The sequence below is a fragment of the Chiroxiphia lanceolata genome, chromosome 11 (genome assembly GCF_009829145.1).
Source record: "Chiroxiphia lanceolata isolate bChiLan1 chromosome 11, bChiLan1.pri, whole genome shotgun sequence".
NCBI classification, from domain to species: Eukaryota; Metazoa; Chordata; class Aves; order Passeriformes; family Pipridae; genus Chiroxiphia; species Chiroxiphia lanceolata.
Genome location: NC_045647.1, coordinates 21,363,992 through 21,384,124, shown reverse-complemented (window position 1 = coordinate 21,384,124; position 20,133 = coordinate 21,363,992). Strand labels below are relative to the sequence as shown.

Genomic DNA, 20,133 nt, shown 5'->3' with positions numbered 1-20,133 from the left:
ACACCTGAGCTGTTACTGCCCCTGCAGGGGAGGGGAGCTCAGGTTCTCTAAATACATCCCTGGGGATTAGAGTGAAACCACAATGAACGAACAGTGTCTGTAAATATATATGTGTGTGTGTGTGTGTGTGTGTATGCATATATATATATGTAGGGTTTATTTTATATGTAGGGTTAACTTCAGTTAAAGTGGAAAGCAGGGATGGAGTCAGTTTGGTTATTATCTATATTAATATAGCAACATAAAGGCATAACAATAACACTTCTGAAAGTGTATAAGGGAAAGAAAGAAAGAGAAAGGAAGCATCAAAGTAGAAAGATCTCACCCCATGTGGATCCAGCGCTGAGGTTTGGTTGGTGCAGTTTGCATGTCCATGGATCAGTGATGGTCACAGTCCTGATCCATCGGGGAGGGGAAGAGCCACGGAACACCAAGGTCAGTGGATAATGTTCCTTCAGGGTTAGGTGGGAACACCCAGGTAGCTCTCCTGGGTGTGAGGCAAAAGGCAGGAACCTTAATCTGGGATTCAAACACCTGCCAGTGGTACCCAGTTAGTGACCCCAGGATTATCCACTGCTGGTTGGCTTTTCTGGGTCAGAAGTGGAGCTGAGAAAGCCCTGGATGGCAGCCCAGCACCTGTTGCTGCCCAGCACTTCCCCAGACTGAACACGCCAGGTCTGCTCTCTGTTCTGACCTGGGAAATGGAACTTGCCCAGAAATATTTCCCCCTGGAGCTAATTTCTAGCAGAATCAGGCCTTGCCTTGTGTCTGTAACAAACACCAATTCTCAGCTGCTTTACAAAGCTGGCCCATGGAGGCACAGCAAAGGTCTCACTCAAGTCCTGTTAGTACAACTGGTCATCACTAATTACAAAGATGAAGGAAAATCATCACTGAGATGTCATACACTAAGATGAACGTTCAAGAGCACCTGCCCAAAAACGCTTTCTACTTCAAAATACTCACAACAGCCCTTACCCTCCCACTGAAATTTGTTTCTAGGTGCTCCTGTACATATTTTTTCCACAAAGAAATAAAATACATCCAAAAAGTCAATGGAAAGGATGTTCTTTACCTTAAACAAGACATTCTTGATTGACTTTGCCCCAAGAGCAGTGATTTGAAATTAAGAAGGCAACTTGTCTTCCAAAGCTACCCGGGAACAACACAGACAGAAGTTTAAATTAAAGAGTAGTAAGATTTAAAAGGTCTGAGTTTCTAAATTAGGAGCTTTCATTTAAGTGGACATCAAGTGCTACTTAAAATAAGCCTATTTATCAAATATATTTAAATGTTTTAAGAGTCACAGAATCTGTTTTAAAAATCAAGAGTTAATGGTTTCTTTTGGGAAATTAGAGCTAAAGTAAAAAGCAGCTCAAGCATTTCTGGTGGGTTTTTTCTTCCCCCTCTTTAAGCTTATGATAATGAAGTTAAAATTACCGATAAGTTACATTAGAGAGAGTTGCAGTTAAAATACCAAGAGTATTATTAAAACCCATGCAGAACCATTTGGAGCAGTTTCCCTCAAGTCTCAGTTTACCTTTTAGCAAGCAAAGTTTATTGTCACTCTAAGGATCAATATTCCACCTTTCTTGTTACATTATGGAATGTTCTAAGTACAGACAGTGTAGATATTATTTCTAAGTCTGTGTCTGGCTCAAGTCCCTCTTTCAGAAGCACTTTGTGGGGTTTTGCTGCTGCACACAAGAACCTGCAGTGTCTGTCTGGTCATTCCAGAGAAGAGCTGGACACAGCAGCTGTCCCCACTGACACCATCTGGGGTGGAGGTGACAGCCCCCAAGTCACCACTCACTGCTTCTACTCAGACAGGGCCCCCACTCCCCTGTGCACACAGAGAAAGGCAAAATCCCAAACTTCCATTCCAACCATCTGGGTTTCCATCCTTGTCCTAATAAACATATTTAAACAGAGTGCTATTTAAAAAAAACCCCGATTTTTAGATTAAAGCACCTATTTCTGTCATCCAGGGAGTTCAGCCAAGACAAAACCCTCGCTTCCCCCTACAGAAACAAGAGAAAACAGAGCAAAACTGGTGCAGTGAAACAGCTTGAGAGGCATCAGTGTGGGTTTGAGTAGATGCTGCTAAAGGATTATTACAGTAAAGAATTGTCTTGTCATGGGAGTGATGGGAAAGAGAGGTTGTTGTATCAAGTGTGTTTTTACTTGCATTACCTGTCATAGTAACTCTCTTAAAACTCAGAATGTCATTTTCTGAGTTTTCCAAGCCTAGATGTAGCAGTCAGAACTATGGAGTAGTGCATTAAATGATGACATGGAATCATACACCTAAAATTTAATTTATTTTATTAAAATAAGATAATCAGAGGAACCTCGGCTTACAATAAATGCATTTTCTCATGAGCAATAAAAACAAAATTAACCCCCAAATCAGCAAGAAAAACTGTATATGCTCAGTTTCCTCTTGATAGTGCATCTCTTGCACGACAGCTTCCGATGGGATGCAGACGAATAACGTCCCTCAGCCTTTGCCAGCCTCAAGGCTGTGCTTCCACACTCTCCACCACCTCCTGGGCTGCAGGGAACAGTCCTTAGTACCAAAGTCAGCTGTGAGGCTTCTCAGGATGACCATGACTGGCTGCTTCCTTCTCTGAGCAGGACAATTCAGAACAGATTCCATTCTTTTGCAAGAGTTTTTCTTCTATGTGCAAAACTATTGCAAAACTATTTCGTGTTGAATTAGCATTTTAACTTATTTCATTGGCTTGATGAAGCTCTTCGGGCAGGAGCTGATTTCCAGAGTTATTTCCTCTTCCCTCAGTCTTGTTTGCAGACCCATTGCAGGCACAGCTCCCCCACCTCGAGGTGGCACATGGCATGGGGCAATCAGAGCACCATGACCTTGTCCTCAGAGCCACCCTGGCTGTGGAAAACACCCCCTCAGCACAGATCCGGCCCGTCCCGAACCACTGCCAAAGGAACATCATCCGCTTCCGGGCATGGGCAAAGTAAGGCTCAAGTGCATCTATTAAAAAAATAGTAATAGATCTCTTGATCTGCAGTCTGTCCCTGCCCAGGGCACGGCAGGGCAGGCCGGGAGGGCTGAGCACGGATCCTTAGCAGCTTGCTGGGACGAGGGGACCGGGGATCCCTCTGGCACTGGTCTGGGCACGAGGCACGGAGAGCACAAGTGTCCCTGTGTGCCTGTCCCCAAGCGGGGCAGAGGCAGGGCTAGAAGACGGGCAGCTTGGAGGAGGTGAGGGTGCAGGCGTTGATGTCCTCCGTGTGCGCCGCGCGGTGCAGCGAGGGCTCCGACGCGCTGCGGTTGATCTTGGGCAGGGAGTGTTGCAGCAGCTCGATGGACGACAGGATCTGGGGGAACACACCCAGTTAGGGGCTGCTCTGCCTAGGTCAGAGAGGCAGCTCTGCCTAGGTCAGTCTTAAACCTTCATTCATCCCTTCATTCAGTTCCTTCCCAACTCCATTCAGTTCTGGCTTCAAGCTTATCTTGCAGAGCAGCCAATGTGCTCTGCGGGCACTGAACACAACAGTGCAGCTGCAATAACCCACCTCTACCAGCCAGGCTGTGCTCTGAGGAGCCTCAGGGAGGGTCAGAGGGTGGGAAGGGGTTTTCCATTAGTTCTCAGTCAATTCACAAGCATCTGTGCAATCCCAGCAGAGCAAGAGGGAAAGAACTGCATTTTCTGCCTGACAGTCTGTTTGCAAGGAACTGTTGGAAAGAACTTTTTAAACAACAAGCTGTTTAAAACAGCAAGAAGTTCTTTTTCCAAAATCTGCTGATATTTAATTCCAGCTATTTAATAAGAAAGCACCTTCCCCATCCTCATAGTGACAGAAAAAGGTAAAGTATCCCTTGTAAAAATACCAAAAATTGCTACATGAATTTCCATCCCCCAGTGGATTTTGTTTGCTTGTTTTTAGTTGTGGGGAAGGAAAGGAGGAGTTGTCTCTCATTTCCCTCAAACCTACACTAAAATAAAATGTATACAGAGAAACAGATTTGATTTTAATTGTGTTAGGGTGGGTTTTTGCTTCTCTCTAAAGTGGGTCAGCTGTTAAACTGCTCCAGGGTCACCTGGCACAGCCTCAGCTTCATGAGTCATGATTTTTCATGACCTTTGCAGAACCGAAATACCAACTGCCAAAGGAGCTGGGTTATGAACAAAGGCAAAAATAGGAACCAGGCTGCACTTCATGTAACCCAAACCTTTCACCTGAGCAGATTCTTTTGTGTGCTAATGGCTATTTATACAATACCCTGAAACTCCTGTGCACAAAACACACTTACCTGTGGAAACAGAGGTCGTTCTTCCCTAACCTTCTTCAAGCAATCTGCTACAAGCCTCTTCATTGCTTTGGGGCAGTTCTTGTACAGTTTACTGAGGTCTGGGGAAGCATAACCTCGGCCAACCATGAAAATGATCTGCAGAACAACAAGGAAGCAGCACAAACCAAAGTCAGGGAAGTGGTTTCACTCGTGGTGATTAAATCTGAGTACCAAAGGACAGCCCAGAGCCCTGCAGATTGTCCCAGTGAGTTAACCAGGCTGATGGTCCCACTGTGTGCAGGGTAGGATGGGACTGCACCGGGAATGCTGTGCTTTGGAAGGCTCAGCAGGAGAAGGAGCTGTTGATGCTCCATGACATGGACATGGGAGCTCCTTCTGCTGAGTCTACAGTGACAACTTGATGTTCAGGGATCTCTGAATCCATTCAGGTCCGAAAAGACCTCCAAGATCATCAAGTCCAACCCTGAAGTCATGTTGTAAAAGGAGCTGCCAGTTGCAAGAGATCATCAGAACTAATCACAACTAATGCAGCAAAAAAGGAAATGGACTGTTTTGAGACAAACAATAAAAGATGTTATTAGTGTTGGAAAATATTTATTCTGTTTTAATCCAGGTTAATATGGTCATTGTTTAGGATTTTCATCCTAAATAATGTCTTTGTGTTCTTCTCCTGGGAATATTCTGTTCCTCCTGAAAACTTATGTGAGGGTCAGCTGCTGCATGTTTTGTAACAGTGATGGTTATTGAAACTTGCATATAATTTCAATATTATGAATTAAAGCATATTCCAATGGCCCAGATTGTAGAGAACCTTAAAATAAGAAACAACTTCCTTAGCTTAACAGAAGTGGCCTCTTCTACTTACAACACTGACTGTGAATTATTACAGATTATAAGAGTCACTAATAGAGGCTAAAATCTAGTTGTTTGCCCCCGTAATCTCCATACACACACACTTCTCATTATAAGATCTTAATTTTATAAAAAGCAACCAAAACCACAAACCACAACTGAGGATCATCAAAAACAGTTCCTAAAGATCCCACAGTTCCTGCCCTGCAGCGTTGGCTCTACACCGGCTAAGCCAGGAGAAGTGTTCATAGGAAGAGAACAGTTGGGGGTTCTGGCCTCAATGTGCTTCTTTACCATTATTGGTTGGGCGACTACAGCTCAGGAAAGACTAAATCACACCAACGTTCCATATTCAAAGGTCTGACAGTAGGCACTATTTTTTTGCCTTAGTAAAAAGCACAGAATCCAACCTGACACAAGAATAACATTTTTAACATCAAAAGGGAAAGTTCACATAACTGCAAATGTATAAACCAAGATTTTACTGAGGTACCTAAAGCTTTAACCTGTGAATAAATTCACAGGGCACTTACAATGTTTATAAAAAACAATTTTTTTCCGTTGAGTAACTGTCCCTGTCAATACTGAATAAACATTCAGTAACACAGATTTGCTGCTGAAACAAAGCAGGTTATAAATAACATTTCAATTGTTTTGCATTTGTGTTTATCCTGCGAAATGTGCAATACCCAGAAATCAAATGCTGGTCCCAGAGTGTTCCTCACCTGATCTCGGTTGTTTATGTGGGAATAGGGCAGCTCTCCTGTCATCAGCTCATATAACACTATTCCATAGGAGTAGACATCTGACTGGAAGCTGAAGGGGTTGCTGTCCTGCATCCGGATCACCTCGGGGGCCTGGGCAGGGAACAAACACAGCAGGAGAGGGTTAAACACTGAGGGCACACAAGCAAGGCTCTGGCTGAGCAGGCACTGTGCCATCAAAAGGTCAGTGCTGGGGTTGGCAATGGTCACTGACTCCTGGGGCTCACACAGAGCTGAGCCTGAGACTTTATCCATCAGTTCTTAAATAGGTATCCATGTTAAAGGGGGAAAACACACAATTCCAATACAGACTTGGTATTTTATAACATCCGTATCAAAACATTTTCATGAAAGCCAAGTAGGAAACAGCCCAGATTGAAGAGCAGGGAAGAGCTGCAGGAGCACTGCAGCACCTTTGCAAAACAAAGCACAATTATGAAGCTGAAGAGCTTAAAGGAAACAACTTTGAATGACTGAACAAAACCAGAGAGAAACAATCCAAATAACTTTCCCATTGACTGAGACTTTTTTCCCCTAATGAAGTCCCCCAGAATTACTGAGCAAAGCACTGAAGTACAACAGCACAACAAAACCCCAGTAAGGGATCAGAGCAACCTGCAAGGAAATGGAAACAACCTCCCCTTCTATGTGACGACAGCTCAGCAAAGATGGGCTACAAATGATTAAAATGGGAAAAAAACCCGCAAAGAACAATTATGCAGGGTTTTTTCCCCAAGGCCTGTTTCAGGTATCCACTGGGTTAGTTTTAAATCCTTTTACTGAAAGCTGTAAAAAAATTTGGCTTTTTGTAATAAGTTTCTAAAAGAAAAAAAAACATTTCTGCTCTTGTAACTTGGTTTCAGGTGTTGTGTGTATTTTACAAAGCACAAACCAATCCTGGCCAAGCATCCTGATGTTTTTAAAGGACACTTCCTGGCACACTGACAGCCCTAAGTATTTAAAAACTCCAATACTCCAGAGGAGAAGCCTCAGGTGCCTGGTGTCCCTTTGCACAGTGAACACTCCAGCACTCCGTGCTTCAATCTTAACTCAACCTACAACTGTAAGGAGAGTCTCCACAGTACTCAGAGCACGTTCATTGAGGTTTAAGGGTCAAACAGCGTCCAGCTGCCAGAACACAAGAGGCCCAAAGGCAGGGTTGGAGCAGGGCAGGGCTGGCTCACCATCCACAGGATGGAGCCCGTGGGCTGCTCCACCTGCTGGGATCCGCTCCAGCGCGACTTCACCGTGGCCAGCCCGAAGTCTCCAATCTTCACTGTGAGGCCTTCGTGCAGAAATATATCTAAAGACTTGTTAAAGAAACTCCGCAAAACTGAGGAAACCACTCTGGATTTTCTGACGTGGCTACGAAGTGTCTGCTGATCACAAACACGAGCTCTATCCAAGAATATTGCTGATTGTTTTATTTAAACCTGCTGCAAGCTCTATCTTCAACACGGGAAAAGCAGTTTATGGCATCCATATTTACAAAGTTAACATTTAAGACTAAACCAGACCAGATGTTTCAGCATTATTTGTACATCTATCTTTATGGTGAGTTAGGACAGAAATCAACAATGCTAATTACCATCAATACCTGCAGGTACCTAAATACTGAACTGGTGTCACAAGACACAAAGGGAAACAGCACAGAGGTCTCACAACTCAAAGAAAAACCCCTAAAACAAACAAACAAAAAACCAAACAAACCTACAAGTAGAAGTAAATATAAAATAAATCTATTTACATAAAGTTCTCTGGCAGATCTCCTGAGATTTAAACATAGTGTAACTATTTTAACTGGAAATATTCTGTACTACTTGTAATTATCTCCTTAACAGATTTGCCTGTTATGATTGATAGCCAACACTTTCTTTGCTGGGGTTATTTTAAAATATCATTTAACAATTTCACTTAGGAATGTTTTAAGTTCAAAGAGATGACTCAGAAATATAAACATGACTGACTCTAATTTCCACGTCAGAAGCAGAGCTGATTTATTTCACAAAAATCATTATCAGGAATCACAAACTCCTGACTTCCTATACACTGACATGATTCTATTTCTAGTTTAACTGAAAATGGGAATCCCCATTATGGAACTACTGAATTTGGCATATTTTTTTTATGATGACATTTTCAAAACATCCTGTTCAGATTTTATGGAAGGAAGCCACAATTCCTGCTGTTCCTGGCAACTCCAAAAGCAGGCACTTTCAAAGGCAAAAGACATCAGTTCACAACATTTTTACTCCACATGCATTACTAAATCTGTATTTTTGCACAAAATGTAGTGGTAAAAGGCTGCCTTTTCTTGAGTTTAAAGTAAGATTTTTGGCTTCATTTCTGGCAGTCATATGAGGTGTTCTAAATATATTAAAATACATGAGAAACAGTCCCAAGCCCCACATGTGCACACACAGATCAGCAGGCACTGCTCCCATCAAGGGAAGATGCAGCCTGTCCCAGGGTACCAGACAATTGCACAAACACCATTTAACTAAAACAAGACACTTTGGGAGCCCAACTGTTGCACATCTTTACCCCAAGAGTATGAAAAGCAAGCACATGTGTCCTATGGAAGTCCTCCCTAAAAAGCAGCTTCTTGCTCATCGGTAGGAATTGCTCATTATTTTTTATATATATTATGACACAGCTATTTCAACCCCCCCCCCAGAAGCTCCATTACCAATAAATCACCCTCCCACCGAAGGCAGGACCATTAAGAAAGGATACTATTGGATTTCATGTCTCTGTGGATGATGTTCTTTGCATGTAAATAGCTGTGAAGGAAAAGCAGAGCAGTGTCATTCCCAAAGCTGCTCCCAAACAGCCTTTCCACTGACCTCCAGCCCCCAGGGCAGTTCATGGCACACTCAACCACTGCTCACCCCTCTGGTCTGAGTCCAGGGACAGGATGAGGGCACTTTTGGTCACCAGGAGGAGACTCTAAACAATGAGCTGAATGCAGGACAGCACCTCGGGCACAGGGATGGCATCACTTACACTCACCCTGCAGAACTGGGGTTGGCCTCCTGTGCAGGAAATCTGTCCCCTGTGCTAAAGGCACTGTTCACAAACCCTCTCCATTTACATGTCCCCAGTTTGCTGAGGGTCTGACTGGAAACCTGGGTCCTGATGCACAAAATGGATGAGCACTGACAGCACCTTGTGTGCTCCCAGCATCAGAACAAGTGCTGGCAGAGCAGTGAGGTGGGGTCTCAGTAGCAGTGAGGTGGGGCCTCAGTAAACTCAGACATCTGTAGGATGTATCTCAGTGAGTCCTGGAGCTGTAGAGTAGGAACAGCCACTCCCTCATCCCACAGAACTACCAGCAGAATAAATTAGTGGTTGTCAAACACTGCAGTGTTACAGTAAGAGGGGGAAGAAAAAATACCCTTAATTGTATATTTAGAACAGGATCTTATTTAGTGTGTTATAACAACCTCAAGCTATAATAGATAAAATACAGAAGAGGTGACTGATAAGTGACATGAACTGAGCTGGGTTTGTTCAGCCTGGAGAAGAGAAGACTCCAGGAAGACCTCACGGGTCCTTCCAGGACCTGAAGGGAGCTTATAAAAAGGAGGAAGGGGGATTTTTATGGGCAGACAGTGACACGACAAGGGGGAATGGCTTCTAACTGCCAGAGGGCAGGGATAGGGATATTAGAAAGGAATTCTTCCCTGTGAGGGTGGGGAGGCCCTGGCACAGGTTGCCCAGAGAAGTTGTGGCTGCCCCATCCCTGGAAGTGTCCAAGGCCAGGCTGGATGAACTTGGAGCAACCTGGGTTGGTGGAAGGTGTCCCTGCCCATGGCAGGGGGTGGAATGAGATGGGCTTTAAGGTCTCTTCCCACCCAACCCATTCCCTGACCCTGTGATATGAAGAATCCCCAGGGACAAACGACTGAACAGCAGCACAGCTGCCCCCAGCAGTGCTGAGCTGAGGCTGCACAGCCCGTTCTGCCCCGTTCCTATTTCAGCACAGCCTCCCCATGCCAGGGTTTGAGGAAGGGAAGGCAAACCCCACTCCAAGGCCAAGGCCAGGCCTGTCCATCCCACTCACTCCATGCCCTGTGCTGTCTGCCGGGCGATGTCGATGAGCTGGAACATCTGGAACTTGGTCTCCTGGACGTGCAGGTGTTTGTACAAACTGCTGCCCTCGCACCACTGGGTCACGATGGCCAGGTTGTCCTTGGTCATGTAGCCCATGAAGAGCAGGATGTTCACGTGCCGAGTCTTCCTAACAGAAAGGAGTAGACAGGGAAATCAGTGTCTCCATAAAAAACGTGTTCAAAGGCCTTTAAAAGTGGATTCCTGGCTGAAGGAATGTATTTCAGCTTTGGAGGCCAAAAATCATGAGTTTCCTGCAAAATTTTTCCAAGCTGGATATGTGACTAAAGTTTGGTTTTACAAATAATAAAAATATGCCAGGGTTGCCAATTTATATTTTTTTAATAAAATCAGCTGGTTTTTTCATTAAAATTTTAGTTAAAATACTGCTTTTTAGTTCCACAGAAGTTGTATAAAATCAACATTTAGGGAAAAGACGTCATGAAGATCTGAGTGTTTTGAAATCAATGACCAACATTCACGTTTGCAAGTGGTATTAGAAAGAGTTATTGGAACAACAGAATCATCCTGCAAGCTGTGCAAGAGTGACAACTTTAGAGAGAAAAATGAATATCAAGAGGAAACTAAAGGGTCTATATAAACTGTGAAGGAATTATCAGATGAGAAGATGGTTTTTATGTATCTAAAGAGTTCAGTTTCAGGAGGAACATCAGACAGTTATTCAAGCACTAAAAAAACCAGTATTTCAAAGCAGAAAGCTCTCAGATCAAAGTACATGTTTAAGTATTAAAAGAAAAAGTCTTATGCTGCAATTTTAGAAGTATCAAGTATGAGTTCAAGTCCTCTGATGGTGAGAATTATGGCAGAATTTATTAATCCTCACCTTTTCCTGCCCGAGGTGACCTGAACAATTCTGGGTGTTTGCACTACTGAGGTGAAAACACAACTTTCAGAAGCAGCAAAGAACCCCTGAAAGCCTCTGAGCTGTGATTGTGTCTCACAGCTCCACAGCAACAGTCAGAATTGTCAATACAAATGTTTTCATTTTTTCTCTGGAGATCTGCTTTTTGTATCTATCAAACACAGAATATTGGGCAAAAAGGCTTAAAGGAGGGGTGAGAATCAAACACAGAGCCTTGGAATAAAGGAGTTTAGCAGTGAAACCCCAACTCACCTCAGCACAGCCACTTCATTTCTGAAAGCCTGGAACTGCTCTGGGGTTGGATCTACCACCTTTAGTATCTTCACTGCTACATCCCCTGAAAATACATTGACCATAAAAGTTACTAAAAATGCAGTTTTTTCTTTTAATCCTCTCCAAAATAACATTAATATGCAGTGTAATTAAAACTCCTAATTTGTGTACAACACCCCTCTACTAATTTGTATGTAAGTCAACATTTTGCTATCCAGCTTCAGCATTTTTATAATTAACTTTAAATATTAAAATGTTTACATGTATATATACACATAACCTTTTTAACAAAACTTTATCTAAAAAGCAAACTTTCTAGACTTAGACACTACTCCATTTTGGGAGGGATAAATCTTCTATCCAGGAAGAGCAGAAAAATCATGAATGATAGAAATGTCTGATTAACGTCTGTTCTTTGCCTTAATTTCAGTGCTGCTACAGTAAGGACGTTACTGTTTCTCACCCACTACCTGTGGTGGTAGAAAAGCACAGAGCATCATTAAATTCCCTTTTTCAGGAATGCTGTCCCACCACATCAACACTGTGAGATGGTGCCAAGTCAAGAACTCACCGTGCCATTTGCCTTTGTAAACTGTTCCAAAGGAACCTGACCCTATCCTGGTGGAAAGCATGACTTCACTGGCTTCTATTTCCCAGTAATAACTGGAATCTCTCTGTCCACGAGGCCTCTGGAACAAAAATTGACACGGCTTTTACTCTTACCTTTTAATCAAAAGTATTATATATACACACAAAAAATATGACCTGAAACCTTGAGGGTTTTGTCCTGCAATCTGGACTTTTCTTTTTCTCCTCATCCACTTTCTTGGATGGCTTGAACTGCTTTAAGAAGTTATCCTCAGTTCTGCCCTAGAAACTTAAACCCTAATCTTAGATCTTAAGAAGAACAAATATTTTACAATCAACTATTTAAAGCCATTTGAAATACTTAAGAATCTTACTGGCTTCTTCAAAATGACAGTGCTAAAATTCTAGAACTCTTTATGTGTTTAAAAGGAATAAAACAAAAACATGAGAGTGGAATGTCAGATGTCCAAGTGAGTAACAACTGTTGAGTCCCACTAAGCAACTGTACTTGCATTTTGAAAAAAATACTATTAATTATTACTCTAACTATTCTTTCTCCCCCCTCCATCATCTAATTTTAAATCATACATTTGAGGGAAATCTTGCATTTTGTTAAAGCTATTTCTCCCTGAGCCATTCTGACTAACTTGCCATGAAAACGAAGGCACTAGTAATATCCACTTTCTATGGAAGCTATGGCAACACAGGGATAATAGTGATAATAAGGCTAACCTTAAACATACTAAAAACAATAAAAAAGATGCAGCCTCTGAAAATTTAAAAGGTAATCCTTGAATCTGCACTGGAAAACAATTTCACACTACTGTCTGAAATTCATTTTCAATGCAGAACACTTTGTTCTGAGCATTTATAACGTCAACGCAATAGTGATTGTTCCCAAATTAGTTCAAATTATATTGCTACTACAGTGCAGAGCAATCCAACGCTACCAGCAGCTTTTAATGCCTTTTAAGAGCAGAAATTTATCCCAACACACCCCTACTCCCAGCCTAATCTTTTTTTTTAAATTAAAACAAATATTACCACCCTTACAATTTTGTTCTTTTCTTGTGTATTAGATCCAGCAGCTCTCTCTCTTTGGGCTGGGACTGGGGTTTTAGGCTGAGACCAGCCAGTTGGGCTCATATTGTTAGGACTTCCAGACAGAGCAGAGGGCGAGGCTTAAATATGGAAACAGAAGAAAAATAATTTATGAACAAGAAAATAAACAATCAAAATAGTATTAGAAATTATTTAAGTTTTTGAAAACATACCTGATTCACTATGGCTTCGAATTGCATCCTAAAACAGGGAAGATGGATAATGAAGTTAATAATCAGAGAGCACACAAAGGAACAAGTAGGAATGGTGTTGAAATTGGTTCTGCCGGTTTTAGTTGAGTGCAATATTGGCCAACACCCTCCTAAAGATGGGTGATTTCCTAGTTATAACAATCCTGTATGCTAAACCCATGCAATTTGTGAATTCTTACAAAACATGAAAAGAGTCACAGCATATTAAAGGGTATTACTACCAAAGAAGGAAAGTGGGAGGAAAAAAAAGACACAGAACAAGAAGAACACCATCAATGCTGCCTGCAGTCCCCCCCTGCACTTGGGACATGCTTGCGTCTGAGGGCTGGGACAGTTCCTGGGATGGCCTCTGTCTCCAGGGGACAAGTTCCCAAACAGGTTTTGGGTTACAAGTAAGAAAACTTAAAAAAAAAAAAAAAAAAGGCCTAAAATATTCCAACTCAATATACATTTTAAAATATCTCTACTCTACTATTTCAACCCAAAAAAAAAAAAAAAAAGGCTACAATTCATGCCCTCATACAAAACCTCCTGGTTCCCAGGACATCTCCCCCCACGTTCCAGTCTGGCGTTTGAAAGCGTGGGTTTGCACAGGGCACTTGTTGGTACAGTGTGACAGCTCTCACCTCATGCCACAGGCACAACACAACTCTATAGCCATGCACAAGGAAAACTAAGCTCTGACAAACAGGACTGCACAACTTTTCTCACCTGCTAGGGATTATCCCAAAGAACATACAGGAAAGGTAAAATATCCAGGGACTGTATAAGTACAAAGCAAGAACATGCACTACAGAAATGTTAAATACTGTCAGTGTTAATAGAAGTCAATTCAAACTAACTAGTTAGTAGAATAATAAATGTAAGATTTTATAGAAGGACAGAACAAGCCTACATTCCACTGTACAGTTTCAAATTAAGATTATCCTTAGCAAAGATTCATTTATGAAATGCATGATTTTAGCCAATTGGTTGCATTCTCCCAGGCTTGACTGCACAGTATTCCTGCACTCAACACCTGAGTGGATTAAAATCTGCATAAACTATCAATGAACTCTTGCAATTATTACTTTGTCCATTTGAAGGACAATAAAAACCTGTCAGAACCTGAATTAATAACAAGTGGTGGGTTTTGTACATCAGCCTGAGAACGTAACTGCTTTAAATTAAGCTGGCTAAAGAATAACTAAAGAATTTTCAATAGTTCTCATACTTATGTATACTTACTTCTTACTTTAAAAAAGTATTTTGAACTTCAACCCTGATTTGAATATTTTCTTCTTTGCTTATGAATCCAACAGCAAATGAAGCAAACCCACTTTCTTGGAGTTGTTCTCCCAATACAAATAATACCATACACAGTGTTGTAGTCTGTCAACTTTACTTTCATGTGAAATAAAAACAGTACCTGTTCTTAGTCTAAGGGCTCTGAATGGTTATAGCCAATAAAAATAGTTTCCAGAAGGAAAAAGCCACACAACAGATGTGTTTGAGAAGGTTCTGCTTTAAGGGCTCTGTGACCAAAGGCATCTCTAATCCAAGGCTCCTCTAATTCACAGCGCTCTGAATCCACTCAGCTCAACAGAAAGGAAGCTCTTCCATCAGTTTGCCTCTTCCAATTAGTGTCCTCAATATTTAGGTATAAACATGCTACAAAGGTTTCCATCCAATCAGTTCCACTGATTAAACACTTCACATGGACACTGCCATGGCTTACAAGTTATAGCAATCCTGTTAATCACAAGAAAACAAAAGGCACCAAGAAAATACCTACTCTTCCCCTCAAACAAAACCGTCTGCACCAGGAACTGGGAGAAGCATTCAGGCTGTTATTCTAGGCCAACACAGTAAGAGATAAAAGAAAAGAACAGAGGAAGTATAAAAAATAATTTTAAAATGTTAGGCTAAAGGAAAGAAAAAGCAACCTAATTTGGTTGATAAATGGTAAGTAAGCGCAGTAAAATTTTCAAATAAGTATTCCTGCTCAAACCAAAGTTCACTAACATCTGCCTCTGGTAAACCACCTTAAGGTGGTCTTTCTCCTGACATACTAAAAGGTCTCTAACTCCCTTTTTTCTGCATTGCTCTGGGACCCTTTTAAAGCCTTTTGGAAAAGCCTTTAAGACACACCAAGTGTTTTTACTCAATCCCTATGATAACATGAAGAGCCAGAACAGAAAGCATTTCTGTCTTTATTGCTCTGATAATGAATAAAGAAAGCAACGTCTCCTTGAAGTCCCATCACTCTGCAAAGGTAATTCACCTCTCTTTGAGTGCTCCATCATGTTTGATGCCACCACAGATGGTCAGCAGGGTTCTGAAGCACTGAAAAAGGCTGTGAGCCTAAGGAAACCCCAGAGAAAGGGGCCACAAAGCTTCCAACCACAAACACTTCCTGGGGCTGTAGGGCACTGTCCCTCCCTCCCGAAGGGCCACAGGAATTCTGCAGCACACTTCAGCCTTCACATGCCTCAGAGGGCTCTGAACTAGCAGCTGAAGATGCACCTGAACTCCGCAGTCAAAGGCTTTTGCTTGGCCTGAAGAGTTTTTGAACTACTCCAGAGGAAGAAACCACCAAACAGTGCTCTGTCTGAGGTCCTGCAGCTCAGTATTCCCTTCTGCCAGCCTTTCCTGCACACCACACCCTCATTTTGTCAGGGTTATCACAAAACAAAATTAAACAAAACCCCAATCACTTTAGGCCTGACTTCAAAGAGCTGGTCCCTCACTACTGCCAGTCCAAGGTAGGAAAATAAAAGAAAAAGGTGCTTGAAGCAAGTAACAGCAGAAGTACCCTGAGATAAGCTGGCTTTAGCCCACAAACCCAGAATCACTGTTATCCTACAGGGATAACACAAAACATATCACCAGTAGGCTTTGACTTGAGTATTCCAAGTCCAAGAACTACATCCAGATTTACAGCACCTGTAGTCTGACCTAAAACAAACACCAACCCCACAACAAACCCAGACTTTTAAGTTTGAAAGAACATTTTTAGACATGCCTAACAGGCATTTCTTCACCAAAGCTGAGCTTATTTTCTCTTCAGATCTGGAAAACTCAATTGTTAAGCTCCACCACATCCTCACATACACCAAAAATCTGCCTATCAGTTCAGCAAAGTTGATAGACTGCAAGAATGAATTATTAACTTTCTATGCAGATGTGTCACCTATACTGTACATCACTCAGTCAACTAAGGCCAACAGTAAGCTAATGACAGAAAGCAAAGAAGAAAACCCAACCGGTGACTTATTAGATGGCCACTCAGAGTTTTAGTTTAACTTTATACTACTTGCTCCCTCCTCCCAGGATTACCTCAATTATCCTGCTGTCTACAGGCATTGTAGTGCTGACCATGTGGACATTTGGTGTGGATGTGGATCGCTGTCTTTGAGACAGAGAGCCCTCAGAAGAAGGATGGGAGGTGTTGAATGTGAAGGCATGAGGTGTAGAATACCTGTGCTGGGAACTGAGGAGAGAGAGAGAGAGAGAGAGAGAGAGAGAGAGAGAGAGAGAGAGAAAGGGAAAGTTGTGGTTATTTTTTTCCCCTCTAGCAACTGAAAAACACTGTTCAGTGTAACCTAACCAAAAGCAATATACACAGAATTCCTAACAGAGAAAAAGCTGGGACTTTCACACCAACTACACCGTCTGGTCAGCTGAATCATTCCCAGTTTAACTTAGGAAATAAACTGAAAAAACTCAAAAGTTCTCGACAGCTCACATACAAACACTAGCATGTTTAACATAAGACTGTTTTTGCCATTACAAATTTTGCCACAGTTCACCTCAATCCCCATCGAATCACATTTAATATGCTGACAAAATACTGGCTCTGATAGATGAATTCAGGGCTGTGAAACTTAAACAAACTGCTCATTTCAAGCCTGTTGAATGTACAACTTAAGAGCTAAGCCCTGAATTTGTCAAGGTTTGCAAGACTGTTCAATGCTTTGCTCAGAACAGCCAGCAAGGAAGTCATGAAACTCAACACCAGTTAAAAGGAGGTCAACGCTAAAATCCAGTTCCACAGAAAGTTATAAATCACAGTTAAGGTCACTCAAACCATATTTATCCCAAAACACACATGTATCTTAACGGAAATCAGCCAGTCTTCACAAAAAAGCTTAAAAACATCTATCAAATTAGTAAGTCATTGTTTAACAACAGCAGAAATAGAATGAGATGGTAAAGATCAATTCTGATGCAGTTCCCTCTAAAATAAATAAATAGAACCATTTGCAAGTCAACTATGTGCTCTGTGCCTCATTCCTGAATAGGCCAAGATTTTTCAAAGAGGTGCAGAAAAAACAAAAGCTGGCCTGCCCTCTTCAGCCTCTAGAATTTCAAGGAAAAGAATACAGGCACAAGTTACGATCAGGAGACAGGCCCCTTGGAAAGGAATGCATGTTTTATTTTAGCATTTAAAACTACAAGAATGTTCTCTTGAGGCATCAAAAGTTTCCTTAGGAGGAGCAATTTTCAGGTCTCACTGTTCTCTCTTTAAACTCCTATCATCACAACATCACAGCATTATTTTAATGTATGCAAATCATCCAGCATGACACAAAACCCTGATGCACCATACTGCCTGATCGGATAAAATACAATTCATTCACAAAAATACCAAAAGGGAGCCTTGAATTTTCTTAGGCAGAAAAACAAAGGTCTCCAAAAACCCTTCCTTACAATTTTAAGACAGAAAATTAAAAATATAAAATCTCAAATCAATGATCTGCTTGAATTCAAGAACAAGAAAGGACATTGCATATTATCTGTGAGTAAGTGGTGTTGCCACCCTGCACATTCATCCCAACCTTCTGCTTTTGAGGAGTTGGGGATCTTTTGTTGGTTTTGACTGTTTGTTTTGAAACAAGTGTATTTCCCAAAGCAGAAACGACAGGCAATACTATCTTACCTAACAGGTAGCCGGGAGACAGACTCCCGCATCCGCCTCATTGTCAAGGGAGGTAGTGCAGGGACACCACTGTCACTGATATTTGAATTTGGGAACAATCTGAAATATCAACAAAAACAATTACAACTTCAACTGCTACACTACCTCCTGTACAATGCTCTTTAAAGCTCTAATTTCAAAGGGCTGTTTCTCTGCAGCATAATGAACTTCATGAACACATTCTTGATTTTGCATCATGTTTTCCCCCTGTCTGTGGTACGACTAAAACCTCTGCCTTCAGACTCCAAAAGACAATGTCCATGTGTTCCTTCTAAACTTCAGAGACTTTAGATTTTCCTGAAAGGGTATTTGACGCATGTTTTTCAAGTTCCATTAAACCCAGGTAGCACCAAGTCATCCTACGCTCTAACAACTAGTCAGTATGAGAAAATGCATAACTGCATGAGCAAGTTCAGTTATAAAAAAATACAATCACTAAGACACAAAAACGATTCCAGGTTTTAACACTTTTGCATGAAAGGACTTCTAACAATGATTTTCAACTTTTTTTAAGCAATACTAGGTAAGTATTATTTTTCATCTGTTTTCTCACCATCCTATTCGTTTTCAGCAGGGTGTCAGAAGTTGTGCAGTTCTGCACGCTAAGGCTTCCAACAGCTAAAAATCATGGCCTTTTTTATTCCTAACAAAAGTGTTATGTGAGGAATTGCTATCACTGTTCAAACAGAGGGTCATTCAGGATATTTGTTTGCTTGTCCCAGAATATTAAAATTTAGTGCCAGAGCAAAATGCCTTGAATGTAAACACCCTCCTTTCCCTGGGAACAGACAATCATTGCTGGCTGTTTCATGAAATCAATTCACAATCCTGGATATTGATCCACTTCCCAACCCAAATTTATCACCACAATAAGAGATAAAAAAATGCTTGTCTGTCACAGAGAAATCCCGGCTGCTATTAAAAACAAACAGTCCTTACAAGAGCTGCCTGATGTTGCTCCAGTCCACACACATGGTCGGGACCTTGGTGCTGCAGTGCTCGTGGAATTTGTAGCCACAGGTCTGACAGCGGAAGCCGTTGAGCAGGAACTTCTGGCAGATGTCACAGAAGGCCAACTTCAGGAAGGTCTTCCGAGCCTGGAAAACACCCCAAATCATTCATCCCACCTACAGACTGCTCCTCATTAACCCCCACTGGGATCTGCAGAGCCTGGCAGAAATGAGCACCCTGTTATTTGTTATCAGTGCCCCCAGACTGCTACTGAACTGAAAACCGCACTTGGATATTCTTGCATAGATTTCCAGTTTGGTTGGAAAGTTCAGAAACACTCAGGGTTTTGTTTACAAAAAAAAAGAAAGAAAAAAAGTGTTCTGTCAAACGCAAAAGCAATTTTTTTGCCCAGTAAGGTGACAGAGCTCTGTGGGCCAAGAACTGGGGGTTTCTGTTTGGTTTTGGCAACACCAGGGAGGCGAAGGAGGATCTGATTGTAAGGACCACTTCATTATTATTTTTATTAGTCAAAACCCTTGGGGTATGTTTATGACTAACCAATATCCCTTGCATAAGTTCCTTAGTAAATAAAATAGCTTAAGGAATTTCTACTTTCTTAAATGGCAGGCTACATTTTTCTCTTAAAGCTTCTGCAATATGAAAAAAGAGTATAATGAACCAAAGGGTTTCTTCCTCCAGAACATACTGGGGAGGAAATCTTGAAGTTTGAGCTCCTCCCAGACCTGGAGAAAAATATTCATTTTCTGGTGACCAACTGCAGATGATTTTTTTGGTGTGGTTTTCTAAAAATGTCAAGTAGAATTAATGCTACTTTCAGATTTTGTAAATCAATCCTAACTTTTCTAATGGGTGGAAATGACAATCCTTCAGGTTTGCCACTTGGCACAACATATTTCTGCAACAAAACAACAAACAGGCTAAAATAGAGGAATGGAGCTCCTTCCCATGAAGAAGAAAATAATGGAAGAGCTGGAAAAACCCCACACATATACCCAAACCCTAAAACACAAACCTTATTGAATAAATAATCCATTTTTGAGAAGGAGTTTGAAAGCCAAAAACCCACTCATCCCCCAAAAACCCACTCTGTCAAACTACAGGGCAGCATTAGCTCACAGAGCAATGTC

At 41.6% G+C, this 20,133-nt stretch overlaps 1 protein-coding gene and 1 long non-coding RNA gene across 8 annotated transcripts in view; one reads left to right on the top strand and one right to left on the bottom strand.

Annotated features, from left to right (window-relative positions):
• Nucleotides 1–2,308: 2,308 nt before the first annotated feature.
• Nucleotides 2,309–20,133, bottom strand: part of RAF1 (Raf-1 proto-oncogene, serine/threonine kinase) — a 64,637-nt gene continuing 46,812 nt past the window's right edge. For 5 of the 7 annotated variants that reach the window (XM_032698717.1, XM_032698714.1, XM_032698715.1 and 2 more), the window contains 14 exons: nucleotides 18,974–19,131; nucleotides 17,996–18,094; nucleotides 16,393–16,546; nucleotides 14,849–14,908; nucleotides 13,036–13,063; nucleotides 12,815–12,942; nucleotides 11,745–11,862; nucleotides 11,153–11,237; nucleotides 9,971–10,147; nucleotides 8,641–8,687; nucleotides 7,089–7,207; nucleotides 5,866–5,997; nucleotides 4,289–4,423; nucleotides 2,309–3,351 (listed from right to left, as the gene is read on the bottom strand). In XM_032698717.1, the coding sequence (XP_032554608.1) occupies nucleotides 3,211–3,351; nucleotides 4,289–4,423; nucleotides 5,866–5,997; nucleotides 7,089–7,207; nucleotides 8,641–8,687; nucleotides 9,971–10,147; nucleotides 11,153–11,237; nucleotides 11,745–11,862; nucleotides 12,815–12,942; nucleotides 13,036–13,063; nucleotides 14,849–14,908; nucleotides 16,393–16,546; nucleotides 17,996–18,094; nucleotides 18,974–19,131 (1,581 nt within the window). In that variant the 3' untranslated portion in view covers nucleotides 2,309–3,210. The remainder of the gene's footprint in view (nucleotides 3,352–4,288; nucleotides 4,424–5,865; nucleotides 5,998–7,088; nucleotides 7,208–8,640; nucleotides 8,688–9,970; nucleotides 10,148–11,152; nucleotides 11,238–11,744; nucleotides 11,863–12,814; nucleotides 12,943–13,035; nucleotides 13,064–14,848; nucleotides 14,909–16,392; nucleotides 16,547–17,995; nucleotides 18,095–18,973; nucleotides 19,132–20,133) is intronic. The other 2 variants (XM_032698713.1, XM_032698718.1) reach the window with 2 other exon arrangements.
• LOC116792089 lies at nucleotides 3,142–4,879 on the top strand. Its single transcript, XR_004358996.1, has 2 exons — nucleotides 3,142–3,412; nucleotides 4,125–4,879. It is a non-coding gene; the product is annotated as an uncharacterized LOC116792089 (long non-coding RNA).